The sequence below is a fragment of the Sinocyclocheilus anshuiensis genome, unplaced genomic scaffold, assembly GCF_001515605.1.
Source record: "Sinocyclocheilus anshuiensis isolate Anshui unplaced genomic scaffold, SAMN03320099.WGS_v1.1 scaffold758, whole genome shotgun sequence".
In the NCBI taxonomy this organism is placed as follows: domain Eukaryota; kingdom Metazoa; phylum Chordata; class Actinopteri; order Cypriniformes; family Cyprinidae; genus Sinocyclocheilus; species Sinocyclocheilus anshuiensis.
The window spans coordinates 2,902,372-2,917,371 of record NW_015548126.1 but is presented as its reverse complement, the minus strand read 5'-3'; the positions used below and the strand labels follow the sequence as shown (position 1 = coordinate 2,917,371).

Below are 15,000 nucleotides of genomic sequence, written 5' to 3'. Positions count from 1 at the left end.
CGCAGTTAGTGTTGAAGCAGCCATGTCAGGGAGACGCTGTGTGTTTCTAGGCGAAAGCAAAAGCACTTTATTTGGCCTTCCGAAAGTAGATGCATTTATGTACAGTATTTTAAAAATAATGTGTTTTTTGAACATTAAAGCATGTCAACATATTCTGTTACACCAAATACACAAAATAATGATCTTTAAAAAAGCATCATATGACCCCTTTAAATGCAGATGAGTGCACTTGAAAAACCTTTGGGCAAGTTGTCAAAATGGGACTCATTCGCTAACCTTATATACAGACATATTTGTGTATAAAAACTGCTTACCAACATTATCAAATAGTAATCATGACTGAAGTTAAGTTCACACTTCAGGTGATTTCTATTTTCCAAACATGTAACTTGTAATGAATACATACCAGTATTATATTTTTATATTAAAATATTATATTATTCTATTGATTTTAGTCACAAATATGTGCGTGAATGAGACTTGTTTAAAATTCTCAGCACACTTCCATACCAAATTCTATTAAAGTCTATTTAAGTGTTTGTCACTTTCTTTTAGCATGAGTTCTGCACATACATCTACCTGGAGAACAAAGAGAAGGAAGAGACTGTGCGTCGCAGTAAGATGGCAGCCTTCATATTACCAGCTAGCATCAAGCCTCTAAACCGCGGGGAGCCTGTTCTGAGAATCCACTTCCCTCCTAATGGGACAGTTGTGACTCTTAGAGAAGATGGGGTTGTTAGTTTTTGGACCCCCAGGCTTTATTTGAAGAACAAGAAGAATGTGTTTGTGGGTTACTTTTATATTCTGTCTGGATTCTTTTTATTTGTTTACTTCACATGTAATGAGATTCTGCATTTTATTTATTTTTAATTATATGAATCCCCTGTTTTATTGGAATAATTTTCATATTTCTCTATGCAGCCTGACAGATCCATTGGTCGAAAACCAAAATGGGCTACTGATTTTGTGCCAATGCCAGAGTATAATAAACTGATAATTGGAACAGGGTAAACTGCTCTTAAATACATTTATTTTCACATAACAGTCTTTATTATGCACTGTAGGGTACATAACTTTCTAAAGAAGATGTTTGCCCTTGGCATGCTAGTTTAAATGAAGTAAATTTGCTGATGCTTTTATGCAAAGCAACTTACAGTTATTACAGGGACAATTCCCTTGGAGCAGCCTGGGGACTGCTCTGCTAGACAAGTACAACTATGTAACTTTATAGTGATCTTAGGAAAAACTTTCTGATTTTACAACAGCCACATCTGATCTTAGCCTCAGCCAGTCTAAACAGCATCTCTTTTCCCACTTTACAGATCCAGAGAGATCCAGTTTTATGAGCTTTCCACTTTGGAGCCTTGCTGTCAGTTGAGTGTACTAGAAACTGTGCCTTTAAACCTGGATTACTGGTGAGCAGTGTTTTATCTTTGTTCAATGTTATCAGATATGATTTTAGTTATTATTTAAAACACTTAATTAGCTTCACATTTACAATTTAGTATGATGTTATATAACATATTACATAAGAAACAAGGTTTGAAATAATAAGGGTATGTTATGTTGGCTCGTGCATTTTTTAATTTTGTAATGAAATTATTAAGAACAAGAACACAGGACTTTCTTTGATGATATTTCCATGTTTGCTTTTCTTGTAATAAAAAATATACTCTTGTTTTGTCAGCTCTACTGGCCCAGATGAATGTATCATTGTATATGGTGATACCCAAGTAAGTAAACGAATGCAGTCCAACATGAATTTTATATAATACAATGTATTTGTTTGATCACAAAGCTTCTGGCACTCTAGGGCTGTGTGAACATCCTACTAATGAAATCAGTCAGGGAGAAACTGAGGTAAACAAGATTTTTTTAATAATACTCATTTTGCGTGTGCAGTTTTGTAAAACAAAATTACAAGATCAAATCATGCAGACATGTCCTAATTTTCATAATTTAATGAATAAATTAATTAGCAAACTGATGCTGTTCTCTGGAGAGCTGTGCACATAGATATGTGAACGATAACTGACATGCTAAGAATATTTTATGACCTTGCTTACTGTGTATGATACTTACCTTATTTACAGTCCAGGCCATAAAATACATGTTTATTCTATAATTACAACATAAGGAAAAAACCTAGAGATGGCCTGGACAGTCGTTTGTGTAGTATTTTGTGATTCATATTTGTAAGGGTGTTTCTGCATTTATGCCCCAGATTATGGAAAAGATTGCCGCAGATTGACAATGTGCCAAACATAAGCATTGACCATGCAGTTCAATCTCCAGAAATAACATTTATCAGATGGAAATTCCACCAAGACTGGGTGTCAAAGGTCAAATGTTTATTATGATTATAATATTAGTATTAGTAGTAGTATTTTAATGTCGTCTATTACAGTGCACATGAATATACATTGAAATTAACTGTAAATATTCCACTCAAAATGCATTAGTGCATTGAGAGATGATGGATAATGCTGACACAGAATTTTTTAAGTGTTCTTTTTTTTTAATGATTATCTCTTTTCTGCAAAAGAAAAAACAAGGGTCTAAAATTTTGCTGTATTTTATTATAATTTCAGGTGAAATATTTTCAAAGCATACCTGCCATTGTATCCTCATCAATGCATGAAGACTCTGCCCTTGTTATAGGTAACATTTAAAAGTTACTTCTGTTGTTTTTCTTTTTGCAGTACAGTGGGATAATGTGATTATTTTCTTTTCTCTCATTTAGTAGGGTTATATGTTACCCCAAACTCAAAAAAAGATGAGAAATTATGTTTTTTTTTAATACAATTAAGCCTATTTTTAAGGACTATTCATTTTTTTTTTTTACATTGTGACATTATGACAGTGAAGCACATTCTTTTCCTGATTATTATAGTGTTACGGTAATGAGAATCATAATTAAAAATAATGAGAAATACAAGCAAAAGATACAGGCACACTGTGATAAAAAGAAAAGGGGTCGAAATATGTTTAGATGAATTAAAATAATGTCATAGAGCAAAAATAGGATTCAATTTATTAATGCAAATTTTAGTTAACATTTTTTTGCTGTTGATTTTAGGGTGAAATATGACCTAGACATTCAGATTCATTCAAGGGTGTGTAGAAAATAGTGTTCCTTGCTTTCTCACTTCTTTCTGAGTGATGTCTGTTTAACATGGCAGGAGGAAGAAAATAGCAACTCTGGTGTCTTGCATATTTAATGCCAGAAGCGAGATCTGTCAAAACTCTCAATGTAATGAAGCTCCGATTAAACTCATTTGAATAACACGCTGTGACTCAGAAAGAGGGGAAAAGGGTTCGGAATCTGTCAGCTGTGATCTGTTTGAGTGGATATGTATGTATGGATGTTTGACAATCTGTTTTTAATTAGGAAGCATTCATCCATCAACCTACATGCAAGAGCAGATGAGAGAGAAGACAGAAGCGTGCGGAGAGGGAAAATCTACAAAAGTCGCACAGAGGGCAACCAGCAATCAAACAATCTTCACTGTTCCTAAAGGAGTCACGACCTTTGACTTCTGTAAGAATCGAAATCTTTTGGTCACTGGTGGGATGGACAAGCTGTTGCGCATGTGGATGCCATACGTCCCTAGGTGTGCCTTATATCCTAATGATATCTTCTTCATAAACTGGCATATTTCTGATTCCAGTTCTTTTGTTGTGTTCCAGTTATTTTGACCCGGAGAGGTCAAATAGTTAATGTTAATGAACCAAAAAATAGTGACTTTGCCCACACAGGGTATAACAAGTCCCCCCCTTTTTGTTTCCCTTACTTTTTACAGTTCTTGTGCTTCCAGTCAAAAATGATCATCCAAAAAAAATTGCTTGTAAATCTCTCATTATGGTCTTTAACTATAAAATAAATCTTTTGTCAACTTGTTTTCTTTCAATTTGCACGTTTTATATTTCTAATATGATTGATCATAGGCCTCAGTGATCTAAGATTATGCAGGTCTACGTAACAAAACCAGCCCAGTTGCTACTCAAAACTATCCCATTCGTGGCCAAAACTATATCCCAATCATGTTCTGGGGGAAATTGGCTATCAAAATCACTCCAAAATCATGTTCCGCAGGGGGTAAGTAGCCCAATTCTGCGGAATAATCGCAGACTTGGCAACACTGTTATTCACCTCAGTTTGTGAGTGACTATTGCTAGAATTACAAGTTGAAAACAAGGTGACAAAAGATTGAATTCAAGATTTGTTGATAATAAAGCATAAAGAGAGATTTACAAGCAATTTTTTAAAAGCTGGTCATTTTTGACCGGGGTACAACAAATTATACAGTACAAGGGTTAACTATCTTAAACCGTTTTTATTCTCCTGGACAACTGCTTTTCTGTTCTTTAGGAGGATATGAAATACACACAGATGATACTGTGTGTTCAAATACTGATGTTCTATGCCAGGCTAGTTATTTTACATTTTGAAATGGCAGAAAACCAACCGGGATTTTGAAAGGTCACGCTGCCCCTGTTTCCTACCTCTGTATCGCCTCAGAAGATGGGCACATTTTCTCAGTCTCCACAGACAACACCGCTAAGGTGAGAAATTAATTCATTACTCAAGTCAAATCTGGATTTTTTTAAATTTCTTGATCTGAAAAACCCAGGCATTAAACTGAGCTGCAGCGTTTTTCTGAATGTTCATAATCAGAAAAACCAAATGCAATGTAGCACCACTGATTACCTATTAACTTCATTTACTCACCCTCATGTTGTTCTAAACACTTTTATAAAACGGATAGTTCCGGTCCTTGATTCTGATTGGTTGAGCCACGTTCGAAGCTGTTGTAAATTACTCTACAAACATACACCTTTGTTTACTTTGTGTGTTGCTTGGCAACCACAACTGTTTCTGAGGAACTACACTGTTTGGTGGAAGAATACTGTTTTTATTTATATCATTACACTTTATTTGCACTGTTTTATTTAGTGAAATCTAACTACGTATATGGAATAACCGTTTTATAAAAGCAATAAGCCCCGTGAAGCTGTGGTTTACAGTGAATTTATAACAGCTAAGGGGCGTTGTTGTTAGGCATGACGCGAAGCGGAGTGCCTAAAACCCCCTTAGCTGTTATAAATTCACTGTAAACCACAGCTTCACGGGGCTTATTGCTTTAATTACATTATTTTCTCTATATCCTGAACACAAAAGGGGAATTTCAAAGCATATTCGTATCACTCCTGTCAGTATAATGAAGGTGAATAAGGATGGGGGCTGAAAAAATAACTTGTGAAGTTTTTTTTCTTCTTCTATGAATCAGTTGATCCAGATTACTAAACAACAGTTATTTTATGACAGTTGTTTATTAGTTGATGAATCAGACTGATCCGCTGGTCTTTTCATCATGCAACGCTATTCATAAGACTTGCAATATGGACCACTTTTATGGTACTTCTATGATGCTTTTGAATCCTTTTCACAGCTTGACAGCCCCAGTCCTCATTTACTTTTATTATTTTGCAAACAGTGGGCAGGATATTGTTTAAAATTCTCCTTGTATGTTTGATGTTAGAAGGAGCTTCATACGGGTTTGGAACAACATGAGAGTGAGTAAATGATGACAGAGTTTCCATTTTCTGTTAAATATCCCTTTAATCAGAGAAACAGAGCAGTGCAACATAAATATGAAATGAAAATATATTATTTTTGTATGATGATACTATTATTTTTCTTTTAGATATGGCATATTAAGGATCAGACATGTCTGTTTACTGCACATCCAAAAGCAAGTCAGATCCAGGGAGAATTATCTGCATGCCTCTACTCTTCAGCTGTGAAGGGGCTTTACATTGCCTCAGATTGCCTTGCCTTACTATCCCTTCAGACAAAGTATGTTATATAAAGAATATTTCAAAGCTTGTTTTAGGTATCATTTGGTTGTATATTTAGTTAGAATTATCATCACGCCATTCAGCATCAGTTGTCATGCATTTTGCATCCTTTCTCCTTCCATATTCCATCTGTTGTAGACCACAGCCTAAAGGCAATCAGATTGTGTCCCATAAAGAGCCAGTGTTGTGCTGCGGATACAGTGAGGAGTTTAGGCAGGTGGTGAGCTGCTCTGAGGGCTCGGTGAGTGGTTTTGAGAAACACATTTTTCATATTCATAAGTTGATCTTATAAAACTGACACAATGTGTTTCAAGGTGATTGAATGATTAGTAAAAAGTTAAGATACACTACCATTGAAAAGTTTGGGGTTTAATGTTTTCTCTCCTGCTCACCAAGGCTGCATTTATTTGATCAAAAATACAGTAAAAAATAATAATATTGTGAAATAATCACAGTTTTCAGTTTGAATATATTTTAAAATGTAATATTTATTCCTGCACTTTTCAGCAGTCATTACTCTAGCCTTCAGTGTCACATGATCCTTCAGAAATCATTTTAATTTGTTGATTTGGTGCTCAAGAAATATTTCTTATTATCAATGTTGAAAACAGTTGCTACTTAACATTTTTATGGAAATTGTGATACATCATTTAACAGGATACTTTGATAAATACAAAGTTCAAAAAACAGCATTTATTTGATATAGAAATCTTTTGTAATTATGTAAAGGTTTTCAATGAGTCTTTACTGAATCAAAGCATTGATTTCTTACCCTAAACCAAACATAACTAATCTTGCAAGTAGTTCACGACTTTTGTGATGTATTTCATTTCTTATAAAGCCATTTGATTGCTTTGTGTGTGAGGAACAAAATTTATGGGTATGGGTTAGCAAACTGAATCAGGATATTTTAAGATGTTATTGTAAGTAGTCAAGTTTCCTTGAACATTAATTTTTGGTTTGGAAGATAAATAATAATAAATAATAAATGTACATTTATATTGACAACTATTTAGCTGAGCTGTTAGGTATGGAGGACCAAACCTGCAAAAAGTCAATAAAAATAAATAAATAAATATACAAATAAAAATAATGAAATAATACAAAATAAAGGTAAAAAGAATAAAAATAAAGTTCAAAATAAATACAGAAAATAATGAATAAAGGAAAAAATAAGACAAAATTAATTTAGGACTAAATTGAATTAAAAATGAATTGTATTTGTATTATTTATTATTTTATTTTTTACTATAATTGCATTTATTTATTTTTAATTTATGCAAGATTGGTCTTCCATAGATTAGGAAAGCAACAGTTCCTCTTGTCTAAAAGTAGTACTTTAATATATTTATTTGAATTCAGGTTGTCAAAGTCTGGGATGTGGAAACTGGTGCTCAAGTGTTTGAGTATGGATGTGCTCACGGAGAATCTGCAATTACCTGCTTGGCATTTGACCCTAGCGGAAGGAGGTTGTTACAGCTAAATATTTAATATGACATTGCAAAATATTAATTTTTTGCTGTATTATTTTGCATTCTGTTTTTATTTTCACCTGCAGGCTAGTGACCGGTGGAAGAGACGGCTGCCTTAAGATGTGGAACTTCAACAATGGCCAGTGTGTGAAGATACTCAGCAGAGGTCAATAATGCCTCCTAGATCTTAATGTGCATTTGATTGATTTTCTTTGCTTTTGAGTATGACTGATTATTCAGAGTGATGAAGATATTATCTCACACTCCCTGTAAAGCTGTTGTGAAGCAAAGAGCCTTGCATTATGTTTTCCCCAGATGGAAGATGTGCTGAGATTTGTGACTGCTCCTATCTGACACTGCACAGGAACGCGTGAGTCTCTGCTGACTGCCAGCCCCATAATCTTCATGGATATTATGCCCCTGATTTTTTGGCTGATTCGCTTTTTTATTTGTTTTGGCAGATTTGTGATTTCTGTCGGTTGGGGCCGCAGGATTGACATTTACTTGGTGAGTATAAAGTGACCACCAGCCTGCTTCTCTCACGACCTTATTTTATATCAGCGTAATTCCCCAGATGGCTCTCATAAAATAGTTGACTGCCATGACCTGTTTCTTCCCCCTGGTACTCTCACTTTTATTGCTGTTCACTCCATTTCCATATTTCATTTACTTCAGCGTTCCACCCTCCTCAAAAGTGCTGGAGTGCTGTTTGGTGTGGTTTATTCCTCCATTCCCTTCTGACAGTCCATTATTCCTTCTTTTACAAGAGCTTTTGTTCTCTTTAGAAAAGAGAATCTAAGCTTTGTGGGAAAAGATACCCTAAATACATGATTATGACACCACTGGAGAATACATATTTCATTTTTATTCAAAATTTCCCCTCCATCTCTTGTCAATTCTGTATTAAGTGTTCAGGGTACTTTGATTTATTCATTTTGTTTCAGTGTTAGAGAGATATTTAATATGAAAAAACAGATCCCACTCTCCTCGCTGTAGCTCTATAAAATGTTACATTTAAGACTTGTGCTTGTGAATAGATGCAAACTTCTGCAAATGAAAAATTATATAAATTCCATTGCCAACAAAATACATTGAAATAATTAAAAGTTTCATTTACTGACATGTCTTATACAATAATAGACCCTTTATTTACTTTTTCAGGGACACAGTTAAAACAGATCAAATCAAGCAATGTGTGATTAGTACTCGTAAGATGTTGGTCAGATGGCCCCTATATATCTGAAAGGACCATTCTTGACCAGATTAAGCTACAGTATGCTGTTTATTTTTTTTTGATGCTTTTGACAGGACTCCAAAGAGGAAACTCAGTTCAATCAGAGACCAAAACCTTCCTGGCAGGATGATGTGGTATTAGCATCTTCTACAACATACAGTTCACTCATGTCTACATGCATGTAGTTTGAATCCTCTTCAAATATGCAGGGGGACATTGGGTAATGTGTTGAATGTTTGACACAGAGAAATGGGCACAAAGAAGATATCCTGTGCATTGCTCACTGCACACCACATCTCCTGGCCACTGGCAGCTACGATGGGGAGATCATTGTATGGAATGTGGTGTCTGGACGCATACAGTGTCGCTTCCAGACCCCTCAGTCTCAACAGAGCAGCAGTACTCATAGTATGCCAATATTTCTGTGAATTTTCAGTGAATAATGATTACAGTTCTGCTGATTCTCAATCAAATCTATCATATGAAAACTTGGAATATAGTGCACAAGTCATATAGACATAATGAACTTAGATTTTGAAGTGAAATATCCATTTAAAGAAACAGTTCACCCAAAAATGAAAATGTACTCACCCTCAGTCCATCCAAAATTCATTGGAACAGATTTGGAGAAATTTAGCATTACATCACTTGCACAATAGGTCCTCTGCAGTGAATGGGTGCTGTCAAAATGAGGGTCCAAACAGCTGATAAAAACATCACAATAATTCAAGTAAGCCACACAACTTCAATTAATGTCTTGTGAATTGAAAAGCTGCGTGTTTATAATGAACAAATTTATCAAGATATTTTTAACCTCAAACCATTGCTTCTAGCTAAAATATGAGACGAGCCATAATATTGCTTTCTCCAGTTAAAAAATAAAAAATAGTCTTGTCTGAATTAGGAGAGAAATACAACAATACAAGTGAAAACAGTCCAAAACAGTTCATCCTACAGGGGATGGACTTTTTCACTAGAAGAAGTGTTTTGGGTTATAGACTCGTATTTAATATAGAATAAATATTATAAGAAACAAATATGGATTTGTTTATTACTAACATGCAGCTGTTCACTTCAAAAGATGCTAATTGATGGACTGGAGTCATGTCAAGTATATGTGGATTATTCTGATGTTTTTATCAGCTGTTTGATACTCTGATTTTGACGGCACCCATTCACTGCAGAGGACCCACAGGTGAGAAAGTGATGCAATCCTAAATTACTCCAAATCTGTTCTGAGGAAGAAACAAAGTAATCTACATCTTGGAAGCCTGAGGGTGAGTCAGTTTTCAGGAAACTTTTTTGGGTGAACTATACCTTTTAAGAGTGATAAGGCTGTCCATTTGTGCTTGTGAATGTTTCGAGGTGTTGCAATATGCAAGAGGACCTTCTGTGTTGTTTATTTTTTAACTGCATACAATAGTTCGAAACACAAGTGTGCTGAGCCTCATCTTCCTAAAGACACGGGCATTTGTTCCTGAATTGTCCTCTTCTGCTTGGCTTGTATCCTCAGGGTCTCAAGGTAAACTGGTCTTTGTGATGAATAAAATCACAGAAAGAAGAAAATCAGTTCATATATGCAGAGCTTCTGATTTCACTAAACATATTTAATCTCTATCAAAGGTAATGTTAATTTCTGGAGTGTTCTGAATGGCGGGAAGTTCATCACATCTTTTCAGGCTGTAAGTATCATGTATTTTATCTTTCCTCAAATTTGATTATAAATTCAGTGTCAATTGAATGAGGCAAAGGTTCTAATTAAAGCTGTCTTCTTTTCAAGTCTCAACTTCAGCAGCAGATTGTGAAACTGGCTTTAACGCGGGATGACAGCATGCTTTTTACAGCCGATCATGTCGGCTTCATCTATGTTTACAATGTCAAGCAATACGCCCTGGGACCTGAACAAAACCCTCCTAAAAGTAAGGCCAGTCCTCATTTTATCTGCATGACTCAAAGTATGATTTTTAATGTTTATATTGAGCCTTGGTGTGGTTTTATTCATTTCTAGAGGTGAACTTCTGGCGTGCGCATATCAGCAGCATCACTAGGTTGGTTCAAAAAGTGAAAAAACAAACAAAACACCACAAGAACATAACATTTATATTATTTTCTTTTAATTTTTTGTTTAATAGTTGCTATTTAAACAAAAAGATATCTCATTAACATAATTGACATAATTTATTCACCTCAAGCTTGAAGATATTTGACAAGGACCAGTTTTTGCTTACCTCCTCATTGGACTGCTCAGTTCGGCTGTGGAGTATCCATGGGGAATTTATAGGTACATCTGATAACTTGCATAGATATTTGTCTTTTTACATAAACTATATGGCCAAATGTATGAGCATCACACCAATATGCGCTTTTTGAAACATTTAATTTTAATAGGGTATGTCCTCATCAACCGAATGATGTTTGTTTCTGAATTAAATGGTTGTGGCATGCGCATTCTTTAACCAGTGCGTACTATATGAAATACTGTGTTAACTGCAACATCTAGCTTATTCTTTGGTGCTGCAATACCGCTGCTAAAAATACAGTATGAAACATACAGCATAACCAGTGGATTCCAGAATGATTCTTTTGAGTTGGTTCTTTTTTGTGAATCAAAAACAAGCAGCATAACCTATAGTAGTGTGGTCCGACTCCCGAATTAATTATGCTATTGAACTGGTTCCATTTCAAGTTTTGTTCTTCTGTGGAAACATGATGGTGTAAAGGTGTAAAATCCACACAATTGTGAATTTCGAGTGAGATTTTGGAGCTAATTCAAGTTGGACCTTCGCTACACGGTTGACAATAAACAATGGACATTCTTCACCGGCAAAGGTTTATAAATTTTGATGTAGCTTCACAAGACATATGCTGTACGTGTTTATTCACTAAAAACAACCAAGTCATCAAAGTGATTCATTCAAGAATCGAAATGAATGACCATCTAAACTACACTAAATTCCACAGGTACATTTGGACAAGAAGAAAGTTGGAGCATCAACACACCATCTTCCTGGAAGCACCCTGCTGTTCCCTTCGAGATTCTCATAGATCCCTTAAGTATGCCATCTCATCCAGTACTGGATATAGAAATCAATCTGTCAGATGTCTCGGACTCTGAGAAAACTGAAAACGTAAACAGTGAGGTAAGGTATTTGGATGAAGCTTTGTGTAGTTGTTTCATATAGCTGTTTTCCCCACTAATGGCTCAGGTGGTGTTACCGAGATGAAAATCTGGCTTCTAAAACACTCCTAATGTGCTCTTAATTGCAGTTGGATGTCCTCATCGAGGAGACTGACCCTCCATCAATCCTCAACGATAAAGATATCGAAGAAGGAACAAACAACTCCTGGTCTCTGTCTGAGCCTGGCAGGAGGTTAGTATATCATTTCATGAAAGCCAAAAAACAAATAAAAACACAGCTAAATGTAAACTAAGCGTTCTCATTAAGCAGTAATAAATGGGATATTCTCCAATTTTTTGGATCACAGGCAACGCCATGCAATACTAAAACATGGCAACAGAATGAGTCTCAAGGACTACAACACTTTGAAGGACTCGGACCTTATAGTTACCCCAACCACATGTAAAAGACCAGATCTTTCCCTCAGAAATATCGATTCATTCGTATCCAACGATGCAGAAGAGTAGTCACTTCAAAGTCAATGAAAGATGAGGACTAGAACGAGGCCAAATAAATGTGGTATCAAAAGAGTGGAGAGTTGTTTTTTCCATTGGCTATGACCTTATGGTTTAAAGACATGCACTTTCGATGTTTATTTTCAGAGTTTGTTTAATTTTTGTATTTTTCTAATGCTTAAAGTTGGTTAGTTTACAATTCTGTCATCTTTACTCACCCTCATGCCATTACACGCATAAAAATGGGCATTTTTGTCTATACAATAGACATCACTAGGGTCCAAAACAACATTTTACATGTTTTTTTTGTGTTCCACAGAAGAAAGTCATAGAGGTTTGGAACAACATGAGGATGAATAACTATCCCTTTAAAGAGACTCTTTTGAAAAACGTGGAATAGAAAGTTTAGAGGTGTTTATTTTATTGTGATTTCAAACTTGCAGCAAAAGTTTTAGGCACGACACAAAGGAACAAACATCAATTCTCTGCATCAACAAATTTCACAAAGACAGCGGGTGCGTTTCCACCTGCACAGATATCGCTGTCAGTATATGCTATAAATAAATTGTGAATTCTTGTACATCCATTTCTGATATTGCAAGCTTTCACTTTGTTTAAAGCCACAGTTTCAGTATGAGCGTTCTTTCAGTAAATCTGTCAATACAGTAGCTGTTATTTTGCTGCTCTCTCAGTATTTTTGTTGACAGCTATTACATCTACATTTATTAATTTCTTTATCTAAAACCATAAAGCCATTAAAGCATTTTATTCTATATATTTTTAAATTTTCCTTGTTTTGTTTTTGGAACTGCATTCATAGTCAGAATTTATTTGGACAGCTTTGAGACCAGACTGAAACTGTGGATAAAAACAGTGGAGCTTTAAGGATTTCAAGATACTACATGAAGCTGAACATAAACAAGTTTTATATCTGCATATTAACATCAAATATAATAAACAAAAAGCTTTATTTATTGGTTTATATGACTGAATAATGCACCAGCAACCACATTATATGCAATCCAGCCATACTGCGTTACCAATATAATAAGCCATTAAATATTGGCATGGCTGTTATTTGCTTCATTTTGAACAAAATCAGTGAATTCCATAGTCACATTTTCTGGGCTTTTTTTTGTTGTGTGGCTGCTCTGGTTGAATGTTTTCATCTATGGGAGAGTCAACTCTGGGCTTGGGTTTGGAAACTATCTCCTCACAAATGTTGTTGAGTGCCTGGAGAATTGTAGAAAAAATATATGTAATACTATTGCAAACAAATGCAAATATAACTGAATTCATTATAAATGGTGTTTAATAACACGCTTACTAAATGAATTACTTTAAAAATCCTGGTTTGTGGTTAAAAAAAAAAACATTGTGATGTTAAAAGATTTTTATTTAAATATAAATTAAAATCTGTAAATTAAATGGCAATCAATCGATAATTAATTTTACAGATGCTTAAATATATTTAGAACTGAATTACTAAAGAGAGAAATGCCTCGCAGTAAAAAAAGATTTTTAAAAGCTTTTCATAGTTGAGTAATGACATAGAAAGACAGCTAACACCACCCCCGTGGCTGCTCAGACATAGAAATCAATGCTGATTACACATAAGGTTATTTTTAGATGTGTCTCCCCCTGTGAAATGCTTTTGTGAAGCTTTTAGTATTTCCTTACCTGTAATTTGTCCTTATTCTGAGTTCTGTGTATGGCAGGTTCCTGATCAGGTGTGCATTTATCCTGAGAATCCTTTGTTTGTCATCCACACTTGTGTATCTTCAACACACACTCTGACCTTGTCCATGTCCATGGCGTCAATATGACAGTAACTGTCACTCTGAGAGACAAAGTTCGCAATATATATTAAAGCACACCTATACAATGAGTTGTTAAACTGGTTTTAAAACTTAAAGGGATAGTTCACCCAAAAATGAAAATTTGATGTTTATCTGCTTACCCCCAGGGCATCCAAGGTGTAGGTGACTTTGTTTCTTCAGTAGAACACAAACGAAGATTTTTAACTCAAACAGTTGCAGTCTGTCAGTCATATAATGGAAGTGAATGGGAATCACGGCTTTGAGAGTCAAAAAACATACACAAACAAAACCAAATTAAACCCTGCGGCTCGTGACGATACATTGATGTGTAAAGACACGAAACAATCGATCTGTGCAAGAAACTGAACAGTATTTATATCGTTTTTTCGCGCAGGGTTTAATTTGGTTTTGTTTGTGTATGTTTTTTTTTACAGTATACCTAAGTGCATTACTAAAGTATACCATGTTTTTTCACAGGGATGTGTTAAAATTCTATATTATTTTGTCTAAATGAATTAATAAAATATTATAAACTAAAATAAGAAGTTTTAAAAAAGGATGTTCATTTTGAGGTTTGATAAAGATTACATTTAACAGAGTTGTCTATGATTTTTTTTTTAAAGATTAAGTTAAGTGAGCATCATCATTTTTGTATTTTCCACATTTTCCTAATTTTTATTAGTTCTTTTTTTTAAATGTCTATATAGTTTGTATTCATTTTAGTTTGAGTTATTTTAAAAAGTCAAGTTAAAACAATGCTATTTTTAGTATTATTTCTATACTATTATAGTTTTGGTTAATATGTCTTCAGTTTTCATTTGAAATGTTTTCATTTTTAGTAATTTTGTTTAGCTTAGGTTTTTTTAATTTAATTTAATTTTTTATATCTTTTTTATATTTAATTTTATTTCAGTTTAAATATTTCAATTAAAGGGGTCATATGATGCGATTTCAATTTTTCCTTTCTCTTTGGAGTGT

The 15,000-nt window shown here is 34.5% G+C and overlaps 1 protein-coding gene across 1 annotated transcript in view; it reads left to right on the top strand.

The window, feature by feature from the left end:
* Positions 1-12,214, top strand: part of wdr95 (WD40 repeat domain 95) — a 16,232-nt gene extending 4,018 nt beyond the window's left edge. The window contains exons 6-30 of the mRNA XM_016507713.1: positions 556-786; positions 922-1,007; positions 1,323-1,415; positions 1,688-1,733; positions 1,814-1,860; positions 2,225-2,342; positions 2,592-2,661; positions 3,392-3,614; positions 4,461-4,566; positions 5,709-5,860; positions 6,001-6,103; positions 7,225-7,331; positions 7,421-7,500; positions 7,650-7,704; positions 7,796-7,841; positions 8,643-8,702; positions 8,814-8,976; positions 9,992-10,090; positions 10,192-10,250; positions 10,349-10,487; positions 10,577-10,616; positions 10,761-10,849; positions 11,530-11,708; positions 11,836-11,939; positions 12,055-12,214. Coding sequence (XP_016363199.1) covers positions 556-786; positions 922-1,007; positions 1,323-1,415; positions 1,688-1,733; positions 1,814-1,860; positions 2,225-2,342; positions 2,592-2,661; positions 3,392-3,614; positions 4,461-4,566; positions 5,709-5,860; positions 6,001-6,103; positions 7,225-7,331; positions 7,421-7,500; positions 7,650-7,704; positions 7,796-7,841; positions 8,643-8,702; positions 8,814-8,976; positions 9,992-10,090; positions 10,192-10,250; positions 10,349-10,487; positions 10,577-10,616; positions 10,761-10,849; positions 11,530-11,708; positions 11,836-11,939; positions 12,055-12,214 — 2,655 coding nt within the window. The remainder of the gene's footprint in view (positions 1-555; positions 787-921; positions 1,008-1,322; positions 1,416-1,687; positions 1,734-1,813; positions 1,861-2,224; positions 2,343-2,591; positions 2,662-3,391; positions 3,615-4,460; positions 4,567-5,708; positions 5,861-6,000; positions 6,104-7,224; positions 7,332-7,420; positions 7,501-7,649; positions 7,705-7,795; positions 7,842-8,642; positions 8,703-8,813; positions 8,977-9,991; positions 10,091-10,191; positions 10,251-10,348; positions 10,488-10,576; positions 10,617-10,760; positions 10,850-11,529; positions 11,709-11,835; positions 11,940-12,054) is intronic.
* Positions 12,215-15,000: the final 2,786 nt, after the last annotated feature.